The sequence below is a fragment of the Gymnoscopelus braueri genome (genome assembly GCF_963280865.1).
Source record: "Gymnoscopelus braueri genome assembly, chromosome: 1".
NCBI classification, from domain to species: Eukaryota; Metazoa; Chordata; class Actinopteri; order Myctophiformes; family Myctophidae; genus Gymnoscopelus; species Gymnoscopelus braueri.
In genome coordinates, this window is record NC_137603.1 from 40,680,821 (window position 1) to 40,694,540 (window position 13,720).

Below are 13,720 nucleotides of genomic sequence, written 5' to 3' on the forward strand. Positions count from 1 at the left end.
CTGAATATGCCTATAACTCTAATTTATAAGAATATAAATTGTGACTCTAAATATATATATATATATATATATATATATATATATATATATATATATATATATATATATATATATAGCATATATCAACAGCAATTGTCTAAAATTCATTAAACATACAATACAAAGATTGTTGTGTTTTTATTGTGTTTTCAGCAACTCTTCATAACATAACTTTATTCGTGCACATATTTGCCATGCCTTCTCTGTTGATGTGTGCCAGTTTTCACATGGCTGTACAATACTGGTTTGTTACCAGCCTATCAGTGTCCCAGGAGCTTAGCATCGGAGCTGAGCAAAGGGAAGAGTCGGCATATATTAAAGATGTGTATCTATGATGATGGACATAATACACTCTGCTTAGGGAGGATTTCTTTTTACTTTTTTGTTCATCAGTTCAATGCTAATGAACATAGTTATACCCACCTACTGCATGAAGCCAAACACAATGTTAGAGAAATAGCGAGTGCAGCAAGCAGTAGATAAATTGGAAACTTTACTCACCTGCTGACTAGACATGGTTTGAACGTTAAATGGTTCATTAATAATTCATGTTCATTTGCGTTACCTAAGGCAGTGTTTTGTCATCTAACAATCCATTTTAAATGAGATCTAAAAACACATCAATCCAGGGAGACTTAACACAGCTATGCACAAGTTTTCTTATTTCCCTCTCAGTGAACACCATCTTGGCCTTATCTAACCCTGATTCCCAGAATGAATACCCCTGGGAGCGTGCTGTTATACAAGTGTTGTTTTCTGTAAAAACAGGAAAAGTGCATATGTCTGTCAGTGTCTGCTTTGCACAGAGAACCTGTTATCATGGGTTGGTTTGCATTGCCAGTATCGATGGCTAGATCTGGTTTCACTTTTCCAAAACGAACTGAAGTGACTCATTTGCTATTTCAGCGATAGTTTTCTCTCCTCGTGGAGAGAGAGAGAGAGGGAGAGCACCAACTGGAACAGGTTGTTTGTATACATGTTCACAGACATTCAGTCAAAGCATTGCCTCAAGGATATGGGACTGTAGTGGAAAAGGTCCGCAACGTTCCGGCTGTGAGTCAGAGCCTCCATGTTTCCCATGCGGGGGACGGCGGCTTTGGGAAGCCGCATCAGAAAGGTGTACATGGATCCAATCCTTCCAAAACCCTTCATCTGTTTCTTGGTTTTCCACTTGTAGTCATCTATGGTGTATTCTGTGGTCACCATTTGGTCGAGGGTGAAGACAGAGTCCCCTCGCACCACAGCAGTGAACAGAGAGCAATACTGGCCAGATACAGCTGTCCACTGGCCAGTGCTGAGGTTGTAGCAGTCCATCACACACATCAGGAAGTCATCGCAGGGTCCATTGCGCATCACGTACACATTGTCCTTGTGGGCCACCATGCAATGGCCGTAGCTTTGTTGGCGAATGAGTGTGGTGACCAACACCCACTGGTCTCTTTTGGGTACGTACTCGTGAATCTCTGTAGCACCCTTTGCCTTCCAGAGACAGATAAAGATCCTGTTCATGGCTTTAGCAGAGGCCACCGACGCTGCCGCGCAGGGGAGATGAGATGTAAAGCTCCAGTTTGCTTTAGATACGCTGTACCTCTCTACAGATGACATGGCCTTCCTGCCATACTCCCCTCCTACGGCATAGAGGTAGCCCTCATGTCCTATCAGAGTGAAATTGTAACGTAGTTGCTGGGGACTGGGGATCATGGACCAAGTGTTACTTACAGGGTCATAGCAAAAGCCACCCTCTACTACCTTCTTGCTGACATCATGGACCCCACCAATGATGTAGAGTTTGTTGTCATGGACAGTTACACCTGCCATGGTGGTACTAGTGCTCATGGGTAGATTGGTAAGGGACTTCCACTCTCTGTCGTTCTCATCCAAATAATACACTGTCCTCTGGCAGTCCTTCAACTTCTCAGTGGACGGTGAATGGGTACATACCGCCATGTAGGTACTCGGAGCAAGAGACTCGATGTATTCAACCAGCTCTCTAGGTAAGGCGTGAACATGCTCTTGCAGGTCGGAGTACATGTCTCTGACGAATAAAGCAGCATTGTGGGAGAGCTCCCACACACCGTAGGTGGCTGCTGTGTGGAGCATGAGTAGACAGTTGTCAGAGTTGATGCTGTTGATCAGGTGCTTTGTGAGAGCTTGGACTTGGAGAAAAGCAGCACACTCGATGGCTTGCACAATCTCGTCACTGCCCAGGATGGGCCGCTCGCCGTGCAGAACACGGAGCACAATAAGAAACCCCAAGGCACCCACGCTCCTCAAATGGATCTCCTCTTGGTGGCACTCCTTCATTCCTGACTGGAAAAGAGCTCGGAAGTACTCGCAGCTTTCACTGAGGAGGGTTTTATCCACGACAAAAATGCTATCGTCCACTTTCACTCTCAGGCTGTCCCTCTCTAGTGAGTTCAGTGCCTTGCAGAGCTCCGGATCCTCGCTGCCAGCCTCTGAGCCCGGACAGCTGCTCACCTCCATCACTTCACAGGCAAAGATCTTCATTACAATGCAGCCAAACACACACACAAAACACACCCAGAGATGAATAATAACTTGAAGAAAATCTAAATCCTAGAAATATCCATAATATGTTCTTCGGGCATCACTGGCAACCAGCTTGAATGCTGCCAGTTCAGAGCAGATGTAGGCTTAACTGTATCGACTGTTTCTATTTGTTTTCACAGCTACTAGAATAGACTGGTCTATACATAGCACAGTTGTACATTATGATGACATGCAGTCAAGGCAGACACCAGAGTTGAACTACTGAAAGAGGAGATGGAATATGACAGGGGTGGAGGCATTGTACACTTAATGTGCTGATGATTTATGGCTCTTTGTTTGTGGCCAGTGCAATCCCAGCTGAGAATACCGGGATTTGTCCTTGGACATCTAAAAATATCGACCTATAACAATAGGTTGTTCTCAATATTTCAACAGCCAAGCTTCTTCTTTTTTAAATCAGAGATGAATCAGCTTTTCTTTTTTATTCTTTTTTTAATTTTTTTTTACCAGTTGACCAATCAGTACAGACTAAAACCTTATCTTTAGGCGTTATATGGCAGCTGACCAACCAATCATGGGTGCCAACAAAGGTGAAGCCACACCAGCAACACAGCTTCCATGATGATTCCAAAAGATTGTCTTTAGGCTATAGGTGAACATTTTTAATGTAATGTTGTTTTCTTTTCCTTTTGTAATTTTAAAATGTTTTCACAGCTTTTCAAAAATGTGAAAATAGAAGCTCTACAAGCTCACAACACATAGACCATTGAGCTAGAACCTAGAACATGGGAGTTGTGAGCATGTAGATCTGCTAATTTCCCTTTATTTATTATTATTATTTTACAGTTGTGAAATTATTAAATAGGGATTTATATTTGGCATTAGTAAATACAAATAAGCATTTAAAGAGTGATATGACTCAAGTTATAAAGGGTGGCTATTTTTCCACAGATATTAATATAGGTGTCGAGATTTTTAAGATCCATCATTTGCTACAGTATGTGTTTCTTTTAGCCTACACTCAGCCACGTGTGAATGTGATGAAGGTTTAGCTAAAATGCAATGGTGTACAGTAAATAAGTACATTTTACTGAAGTATTTCCAATTTTCTGTACTTTTACTTCTATTCCACTACATCTCAGAGACAAATATTGTAGCTACTTTTGACTCCACTACAATTTTTTGAAAAGCTTAGTTACTAGTTACTAAGTTACTTTGTAGATTTGGATTATTATTACAAAACATACATTAACCACTTCAGCCCTATATACATTTTGGCCATTTGAAAATAGCTGATCTACAAGCTCACAATGCGTCGATGCGACGTATTGTGAACTTGTAGATCTGCTATTTTCAAAAGATTTTTACACATACAAACACATTTGAAAACTTGCAAAATGGGACATTCTACATAATGAGTACTTTCTACTTTTGGTACTTTAAGTACATTTTGATACCGATACTTTTGTACTTTTTAGTAAGTAAAAGTAAATTTTGAATTTTTTTACTTTTACTTTTAACAGAGTATTTCTACATTGTGGTATCGATACTCACAAAATGTGAGTAGGCCTACTTTTTCCACCACTGATGTGATGAAGGTTTAGTTAAAATGTGTAGTTATGTCCCTTCCCATAAATGGAGATGGCCAATCAATCATGTGGTAGATTAGGCCTACGCAGTGGTTCTCAACCTTTTCAGGCCGTGACCCCAAACCCTGTTAAGCACTTGAATGTATAAGAGTTGTTGAGGCATTACATTTGACTCGGTTCCACAGATAAAACTTGTGAAAATAGCAGATCTACAAGCTCACAACGCCTTCCCTTGTGAGCTTGTACTACTGCGATTTTCACAATTTCCCCTCTTTCTTATATTATTTGACAATTTGGCCAACGTTTGACCAGTTTTTATAATATAGTTTGTTCATTACTTTTGATGCAGTAATGTAATTAAAATTAAAATTAAGATTAGTATTTTTTTATTTTCTTTCTTTTTTTTAGGTATTAAAAAAGGACTTAAAGGTCCTTAAATTGTCACTTCACTGTCATCTGGGGACTCCCCCCAAAATCATGTGAGGACTCCCCTGGGGGTCCCGACCCACATGTTGAGAACCACTGGGCTAACAGAAGCCAGTGTTTCTCTGCAGCCTCTCAGTGTTTCAGTCACTGCCAGGGCACCACAACTCCAGCTGTTTCCTTCCTCCTCGGATCGTCATGATGAACATCTGTTCTGGACTAACTTGATCGTGGCTGCAGGATTTGTAATAGTTCTATTTTCGGAAGCCTAAGATAAGATGAGTTGACGGATCATATATTTCACAGCTCGACCACGACTTCGTCCTGAGGGCAGCCAACCTGTGTCGTCCTTTCAACATACCTGTACGTATATCATTTGTCGACATTGTGAAGATTCATTACTATCTTACTTTCAGTGGTGGAAAGGGTACTCAATATTTTTTACTTAAGTGAAAGTATCAATACCTACTGCAATGTAGAAATACTCTGTTACAAGTAAAAGCCGGGAATTAAAAATGTACTCGTAAAAGTACAAAAGTATTGGTATCAAAATGTACTTAAAGTACCAAAAGTAAAAGTACTCATTATGCAGAGTGTCCCATTTCACAAGTTTTCAAATGTTTTGAAAGATCTACAAGCTCACAATGCGTTGATTGTGAGCTTGTAGGTCGGCTATTTTCAAATGGCTGAAATAGCCAGGGCTGAAGAAGTGCTAGGTAGTGGTTACTGTATTTTTTGTAATTATAATAAAAATCTACAAATTAAGTAGTAACTAAAGTTTTTTTTAAATAATTGTAGTGGAGTAAAAAGTACAATATTTGACTCTGAGATGTAGTGGAGTGGAGTAGTAAGTACAAGTATTGAAAATTGGAAATACTCCAGTAAAGTAAAAATACCTCAAAATTGTACTTGAGTACAGTACTTGAGTAAATGTACTCAGTTACTTCACACCACTGGTCTACTGAACCAACATAGATGCCAAGCAGACATGAAGTTAAGCGTGGTGAATTCAATTGAACTGATGTGTGTCTCCTAAGCCAATAGGATGTCTCTGATGTTAAGGAAAGCAAAGACCTGTCATTTAGTCCCAGAGAGGATCCAGCCTGAGTGCAAAGTGGTGATTCTAGGTGTGATGGGCTCAGGAAAATCAGGTTGGTTCTATTTGTGATATGCAATACGTTGGTGCTGAAGGTGCTGAAAGTGATATTTTTGGTCAAAACAAAACGTTTTAAAAGGTTAAAGCTCTATATTCTGATAGATCTTTTTTGTTATGTCATATGTCAAAACATAATAAGGGTCTCCCCATCTCTCCAGCACTTTAAAAACAGAAAATATCTTTTTAGCTGGGTCACAAATTTCATCCAATCAGGAGATAGATTTTATATTGGTTAAATTCCAAATTTGTCTCCCCCCTCCATTACTTTCAGTTTTTTGTTTATCCTGTCTCTTGTATGAGTTCTTTCTCCTGATCCGAAGAAATTGGTATCCTAACATGAACATGTATTTTGTGTTGTTTACTAAAGAGCAGGAGAGATGGGGAGACCCCTCTTAACAAATATTATGATGACAATGTATGCTACTTAACACATTTTTAACAAAAACAAATAAACAAACAAACAAACATTTACAACCCGTTTAATTTGTATTGACTATTAAGATTATACATTCCTGCCATTGGTTCCCACTTTTCTTTCATTAACCTGGTATTATATCATTCCAATTCATTTTATAGGCCTGTTCCTACCTTGAACTAGATATACATATCCCAGATTTGGTTATGTTTTTAGTATTTGTTATGTCAGAGATCTGATGACAAATGTCCTATGATAAATGTCTTGGGAGTGTTTACATGAGAGTAGTTTTCTCATGGCCTCTCTGGAGACCCTGCATTTGAGGACACTGTATGACAGCGTTCTAAACAGGAAGCCTTTCTCTTCTTCTGCAGCACTGACTGTAAAGTTCCTTACAAAGCGATTCATCAGTGAATATGACCCCAATCTCGGTGAGATTCTTGTTGTCTTTGATGAATTGTCAATTCGATTTTATGGAAAAAGAGACTGGATATTCATGACAATGAGCGTGTAATGAAGTTGCTGTTATATGGCTTTCATACGGCTGCCATCTAGAGGATATCTACTCATCTGAGGAGATTGTGGACCAACAGCCAATTGTGGTGAAGGTGATGGACACTGCTGACCAGGTATGATTGATAAATTATTCTTTTTAGACAGTGCATTAACATAATGGCAAAGACGGTACGTTTGGCTAATGCCTCATTTACACTCCAAAAATAGCAGAGTTACAAGCTCACAACGTATCACATTCGTGATGCGTTGTGAGCTTGTAGGTCAGCTACTTTCGATGATGACGCAGTGCATTAGGATGCCGCTTTAGGATGCGATTTCCAATTTCCAATTTAGGTATTTAGCAGATGCTCTTATCCAGAGCGACTTACAGTAAGCAAGGTAAATAATCACATACATAGAATGCAGAGAGAACAGTCTCAAGAAACTAGGATACCAGGTAAACCATGAACTTAGCATTCTAAACAATCGGGTTGTATCTAAATAACAATCTGTACATTGAAACTATAGGAGACTAGGTGCTAGGGGGTGAGGTGGAGTCTGAGGAGGTGAGTCTTCAGATTACGGTGGAAAATTGGGCGTGAGAATTGGGGAGTTGCAGTCAGAACAGTCGGTCCATCCTTGCAGTCAGTCCATCCATTGTCTTTGCTTTGTAATCCCAGCATGGTCCTGTGAACAGTGAGCGGTACCTGTCCTGGGCCAGTGTTTTCCTGGTGGTCTACAGCATAGATAACAGGCAGAGCTTTGAAGGATGCCAGCAGTATCTGGAGACAGTGACCCTTCACACCAGAACTCTCCAGCCTGAAACTCCCATCATCCTGCTGGGAAACAAGCTGGACATGGAGAGATACAGGTGTGTGTGTGTGTGTGTGTGTGTGTGTGTGTGTGTGTGTGTGTGTGTGTGTGTGTGTGTGTGTGTGTGTGTGTGTGTGTGTGTGTGTGTGTGTGTGTGTGTGTGTGTGTGTGTGTGTGTGTGTGTGTGTGTGTGTGTGTGTGTGTGTGTGTGTGTGTGTGTGTGTGTGTGTGTGTGTGTGTGTGTGTGTGTGTGTGTGTGTGTGTGTGTGCACGTTTCAACACATGTCCATAGCTTCACATAGAGATCCAGACCCTATTTGGCTCAAATGAATTATTATGATGTCCCATTACTTAATTATACTACTGTCTGTACAAAGTGTGCTGAAGAAGTGGCGAAACCTCTTCATCATCAATCTTTTACTGCGCATGAAAGGCTATTCACACATGTTTTTTCAGGCAAGTGAGCAAGACAGACGGCTCGGCCCTCGCCTCTCGTTTTGGCTGTGTGTTCTATGAGGTGTCGGCCTGCCTGGACTTCCTGTCAGTGCAGCACATCTTCCATCAGGCAGTAAGGGAGGCAAGGCGAGAAGGAGAGAGGAATCTTCCATTACGACCCCTCTACATCAGCGAGGACAAACCCCATATCAGCATCTCCTCAGCTCCTTCCTTCACCACGCCATGCTACAAGGAGCTGCCAGCCCCCACTACCGCCAAGCTGGTCACTGTTAAGTCCTCAAGGGCCCAGAGCAAACGTCGGGCCCCGACACTCACACTGCTCAAGGGTTTTAAGATCTTCTGATTAGTCCCTTGCCAACAAAGTCAAAACACAATGTAAACAAAAATAGACTGAGTGAGACCGTAAGGAGGAGACAAAAGAACTACAGGAAATGTTTCAGGATGCGAGGAGGACTACACCATTAAAGACTGAGAATAAGTTTGGATGTGCCTTTAGATGTATTTACAATTGGACCAAAACTACTGTGATTGCACAGTAAAATCCAGTGTTTATTTTAGCTCTGAAAGTGTACAAATGGAACTGTAAAGGTAAAGACAAAAAATGGGTCAAACGAAACAAAAACAGTCATACTACTCTGATGGAGGAACACTGAAAGTGTATTTGATAAAGCATTGCTAAAGTGTACAATACCATACTATATATACTGTAAATTATAGGGACACTGTATACAGTATGCCATCACCCTTATCACTGGAGTGATTACAATCACCAGGTATTAGTATATTCACTGTAGTTTTAAAACACTTAACGTGGTGTGTCTAGGTAAAGCCAACATTTAAAAGAAAAGCACTGCAACTTCTGTGAAGTGTACCAAAGCTGAGTTCTTAGAATAACTACAAACATACAGTACATCTACCTTAGAATGCACAATAACTTTTTATATATTGCATTTTCTTAAATACAGTAAATATATGATAGTGTACTCTACATGAGTTATTGCACAATTAAAATCTCAGACAAGTGATCTCTTGATATTAAGTTTATTCCCATTTGGGTATTAAACATTCTTTTATACTGATTCTGTATACAGTTTAACAAAAAAAATAAACGAACATATGGAATGATGGATACAAATCTTTTAAAAAGCCTGTTCATTAATACTTTTAGTCTTCTAGAACTGAATAACCACAAAAGATCATTGCAATACACATCAACTAAGTTTCATTTCTTGCACATTTTGTGAAACTTGTGTTGTTGTAACAACATGGTTTAATGTAATATTGTGTTTCTCAAATAGCAATAAAATATAAATGACTGTTTCATGAACAAGTGAAATGAAACAGCATTGGCACAATGGGGGAAGTTATTTGTTAACAATTCTGTATCTTTGAATAGGAGTCTTCCATACAAACATGAACAGATCCGAGAGTGACACTGCAGGCGTATAAATTAGGGAGGAGTTAAGGAGTAGTTCACCCCCAAAATGACTTATTTTCTATCAATTACACACTCCATGAAGCCTTGAATTGTTTTAGATCTTTTTTTGTTTTTGTCGCCTAAGCCAATAATTTGATGACCAGCGGAGTCTCTGGTTGGAGACTGAAAGAGTCTCCATTGAGTCTTATTGACCTAACCCAAAAACAAAAAAATGTCCATGAATTCAAGGCTTTATGGGGTGTGTAATTAATAGAAAATAAGATTTGTTTTGGGTGAACTACTCCTTTAAGTTGGCACACATGATGAGGGGAGTTTCCAGAGAAGCAGTACCATAGAATCTGTATTTATCTGTTCATTCATGCCGTAATGCCACCTGTTTATTCTGCTTTAACCTGTGCATCAGTCTCAGCTGCTGACTCCACCTCCTCTTTTTCTTCCTCCACCTTCTGTTCTATCTGTTCTTCCTCCAGTTCTGCAGCAGAATCTGAGTAGAGGTTAGACACATTCCCGTCCTTCCATGTCACCACAATGTCCCCGGGTTTGAATGCCTCAGCCTCCCCGTTTACCAGTGATGCCTTATTTTCCTGCACCTCCATGTCTTGTGCGCTGGGGGCCTGAGCTTCAGCACTGTTGACTGCATCGACCTCTTTGTGGTCTGTAACCTCTGTAATGACCTGTAGTTCTTCAGCCTCTGGTTTTTGAGCCAATATAGCTGCTGCCTTGTACTTTGCTATCTTCTTTCTGTTCCTGTAGGTAATAGGATACAGAACTGGTTATACAGTATATCAGAATTGGTGTGGGACAGTGTTGGGGAAGTTACTTTCAAAATGCAATATAGTATATTATTTCATATTACTTTCAATTAAAAGTAATGAGGTTACAATATTACTTTATGTGTTCAGTAATGTGTTATATTTTGTGTTACATCCCAAAACACTCAAGAGGGTAGACTACAGCAAATAGAGAAAAATGCCACAATAATTGTTATTGGTATTGAAATGCTTTTTAGCAGCCTAAGTTTCAATATCACAAAACAACTCCAAAGCTGCAGCACCCTCTATAGGTGCAGTTTATATTCTTTTGAAAAATTAATAGCTAATTGATTGTATTTGTATTGCATAACTTTACATAGTAACTAATAATATTATACACTTTAGTTAACATGATATTATCGCTGTTGGGCAGAAACCACCAAACTCTTTTTATTTATTTTTATAAATCAGTGCTGCACCCTTTGTGTGTGTGTGGGTTTGACAAATATTGAACCAATGAAAAGTATTAAAAAGCGCTTGTACTGCCCAAGTCATATACTTAGGTAATACTGGTTGCAGAGGAAGTTCTTGATGTGTGCTCAATAACTGAGATCCAAAACAAACTATATCTATTATCTGTAGCCTAGTAGTTGTCAGTTACTTCAGCATACAATATCAATTAAACATATATAAACAGTCAAACGCTTACAGATCACCAGCCCCCCATGACACAGTCAAAAGCTGTTTGCCTCTGCCACTGGCAACACCTGCGCCTGGGGTTAAACACCCTGTAACCCTGGCAACCTTGGCCTTGACCATGTCCTGCAGTGACCTCATCAAAATGAGAAACAACAAGTCATAATGGCTCTTTACAGCGCTTCTGACTAAATCTCCTTGGATTCTAAAACTGCCGGTCAAGCCACCTAACTCCAACTTTGGAGATAGTTGTTTTTCCGTCTGACTTTGGAATTCCGAATTCCACATTAATGGTCAAAAACCTCCTAACTCCACTTGAGCTGTATTTGGGTAAAGTGATGATAATATAAGGGCACATTACATCTGACAATGTATAAAGTCACCATACCAACGTTGATGAGGCAGTATTGTGTTGTTCTAAAAACGTGTTTTTTTTTTTTTTTCATTTCCTGAAAAGGTGATATTTTGGACATAGCTGATTTATGCCCAACAGCAGAAATATATTACTTTGATACTCATGAAAGTTATTATGTAACACATTGCTTATCTAAAATCTCTAAAATATAAACTTTTCAGGAAAAAAAAGAAAACATGTTTTAGAACGACACAACACTGCCTCATCAAAGTTGGTATGGTGACTTAATACATTGTCAGATACTTGAATGTGTCCTTATATTATCATCACTTTACCAAATACACAGCTCAGTTTGGAGGTTTTTGACCATTAATGTGGAGACTTCGTCATCCTAATCAATGACAACAACTAACTCCAAAGTTGGTGTTAGATGGTTTGTCCGACAGTTTGAGGATCCAATGGAGTTAGGAGGTTTAGTCAGAAGCGCCTTTTAATACTTTTCATTGGTTCAATATTTGTAAAACTCCAGGCGTAAAGGGTGTTAGCACTGATTTATTTATTTCTATATTATTCAATAAAAAAGGAAAAATGGAAATTGCTGGTTTCTGCCTGACAGCGACGTTATGTAATGTGTAACCCCCAACACTGACAACAAATGTCATATTCATTTTGATCTCCTGATCCTCCAGCTCGAACATAAATGTATTACTTCTATGAAAATATAATGTTGTGTGACTTGTTCTGACAGAGAGTACTTACTTGTTGGACATGGAGCCCATTCCCAGCAGCAGAAAGCCAATGAGGAGGCAAGCAAAGGATAACGCCAGCATTGCAAACTTCCATGGGGTTGCTATGACAGGGAGAAGACCACATGCCATTGAAGAAGTACATCTTATCATAGCATCTTAAATTAAAAGTGCAGCAGGACATTTATGAGGTAATCAAAGACATTTGAGCCTGACCCAAGTGTTCAATTAAGCAATTCTTTACTAGCTGGAGGGAGTAAAAGTTTACTGCCATATGAATCTCAGCAAAATGCTACTCTATAAATGTGTCCTTTTATGGTTTGAGTTGGAGGGTGTGATTCAGTTCCACCCAAAGAAAGGTCTTTCACCCGTCTTAAAACTGACTGTGTAAATGAGAACAAACTCCTGCAGAATGTTGAGCCTTCATCCATTGAATCTCTTTGTACATTATGTCAAAAAAAGAAAAACAAAAAAAGAAGAACACAATACTAAACTTAACTTTACTGTATATCCCTGAATCACTGTTACAGTGTCAAAGGGCTTGGGGGAAAGAAAGGAAGAAACATTGGGAAGGATCACAAAAGTGCATGGAGACCCCTTCCAGGTCAATGTGCAATAGGTGCAAAGAGCAATACATTTTTAATTGCATGGTGCCAAATGGGCCAACTAAAAGAACAGGATTTGTGTCTTGTCTGTTTCTCTAGCTATCTCTGTCCCCACAAAAGTAGACCAATCAAAGCAGACCATAAAGCTCAGATGATGCTGCTATGCCAATCACAGCTCATCTCACGCTGCTATGTGCATACAGCTAAGGCCAAACTATGGCCAAATGTATTGTGATCAATGTTTGCACACAATGCTCAAGTTAGTACATCTTTGATGCTTCATTCACAAACTGCACACCTAGTATAAGTCAGTCTCTAAATGCTTCTCTCAGCTAAAGACTGATGACAACCTCTCAACTTTCATTAACTTGGTTGAACCATAGAGTTAAAAAAAACTGCATTGCAGAACAAATCCAACATCTCTAGGGTGGTCCTTCATATTGGGACGGGGATGATATGATGGGTTGAGCAGAGGGCGTGGATTTGTTAGCAGCCATTCTCGCCGCTGTTCCAGAAACTACCTTGGGTTTAGATTTCCCAGACATATCGGTATAGGTGGGGAACCCAGATCGTCTGGCAACGTGAGACTACACAACTAGTAAACAGCTATCCATAGCTACAGATTACACAGGGAAGCCACACCATTGTTAGATTTTTTATCCTGTAAGAGCCTATTTTTCTAAAATGAACACTGTTGTGTATAACTTAGTTATGACAGTGGATCATTTCTAAAGCTATCCTTTGATTTACAACAGCAGACAGTAAACAGCACTTACGATCTTCAGTGCGATAGTACCAGCGGAGAAACTCTCTCTGCTCGTCTGTCATGGCTGCAGGTCCTGCTCTCTGCTCCGCTGTCTTCACCTCAAACTCTTCAGGCTCGTTGGATGCCCGTTTGGATCCTGTCAGAGGCCGTGGCCAGTGCACACACAAGACAAATTACAACACAGGACACTGTCACTCATACAGTAGGTAAATGGTCCTGTACCTTCACCTTTACCAAAAGCGCTACAATGTTTCCATCATTCACAGGGTCAAGGTTATCAGTGGTGTTAAGCTTAAGGGGTCAATGCCATGAGGCAAAAGCTGGTATATATTAGATTTTTATATATTTATACCTTACATGCTACAGAAATGTCTATACCCATATATTAAATGCCAGTGCCAAAAGTGCAGAAACCTTTCTCTGATTTCTATTTAACTGCTTGATGTCACCACAAACATATAGACT

At 39.7% G+C, this 13,720-nt stretch overlaps 2 protein-coding genes across 3 annotated transcripts; one reads left to right on the plus strand and one right to left on the minus strand.

The window, feature by feature from the left end:
* Positions 1-193: 193 nt before the first annotated feature.
* On the minus strand, positions 194-2,699 carry kbtbd13a (kelch repeat and BTB domain containing 13a). The gene has a single exon (XM_080430745.1). It carries the CDS (start codon positions 2,545-2,547, stop codon positions 1,030-1,032), a length of 1,518 nt encoding a protein of 505 aa, XP_080286871.1. The 5' UTR covers positions 2,548-2,699; the 3' UTR covers positions 194-1,029.
* Positions 2,700-4,729: 2,030 nt separating this feature from the next.
* rasl12 (RAS-like, family 12) lies at positions 4,730-9,041 on the plus strand. Of its 2 annotated transcripts, none has more exons than XM_080430789.1 (6): positions 4,730-4,925; positions 5,600-5,713; positions 6,508-6,564; positions 6,689-6,762; positions 7,309-7,499; positions 7,898-9,041. In XM_080430789.1, exons 2-6 carry the CDS (start codon positions 5,608-5,610, stop codon positions 8,238-8,240), a joined length of 771 nt encoding a protein of 256 aa, XP_080286915.1. In that variant the 5' UTR covers positions 4,730-4,925; positions 5,600-5,607; the 3' UTR covers positions 8,241-9,041. The 2 variants fall into 2 exon arrangements, with proteins under 2 accessions (XP_080286915.1, XP_080286916.1); XM_080430790.1 differs by having other exon boundaries at positions 5,607-5,713.
* Positions 9,042-13,720: the final 4,679 nt, after the last annotated feature.

What these genes read in the sequence shown, in the direction of transcription:
- kbtbd13a (XM_080430745.1), bottom strand. Translation starts at nt 2,547, where the DNA reads ATGAAGATCTTTGCCTGTGAAGTGATGGAGGTGAGCAGCTGTCCGGGC.
- rasl12 (XM_080430789.1), top strand. Translation starts at nt 5,608, where the DNA reads ATGTCTCTGATGTTAAGGAAAGCAAAGACCTGTCATTTAGTCCCAGAG. An exon ending in TGAATATGACCCCAATCTCG is followed by an intron (nt 6,565 to 6,688) that starts GTGAGATTCTTG and finishes GCTGCCATCTAG; the next exon opens with AGGATATCTACTCATCTGAG. An exon ending in CTGGACATGGAGAGATACAG is followed by an intron (nt 7,500 to 7,897) that starts GTGTGTGTGTGT and finishes ATGTTTTTTCAG; the next exon opens with GCAAGTGAGCAAGACAGACG.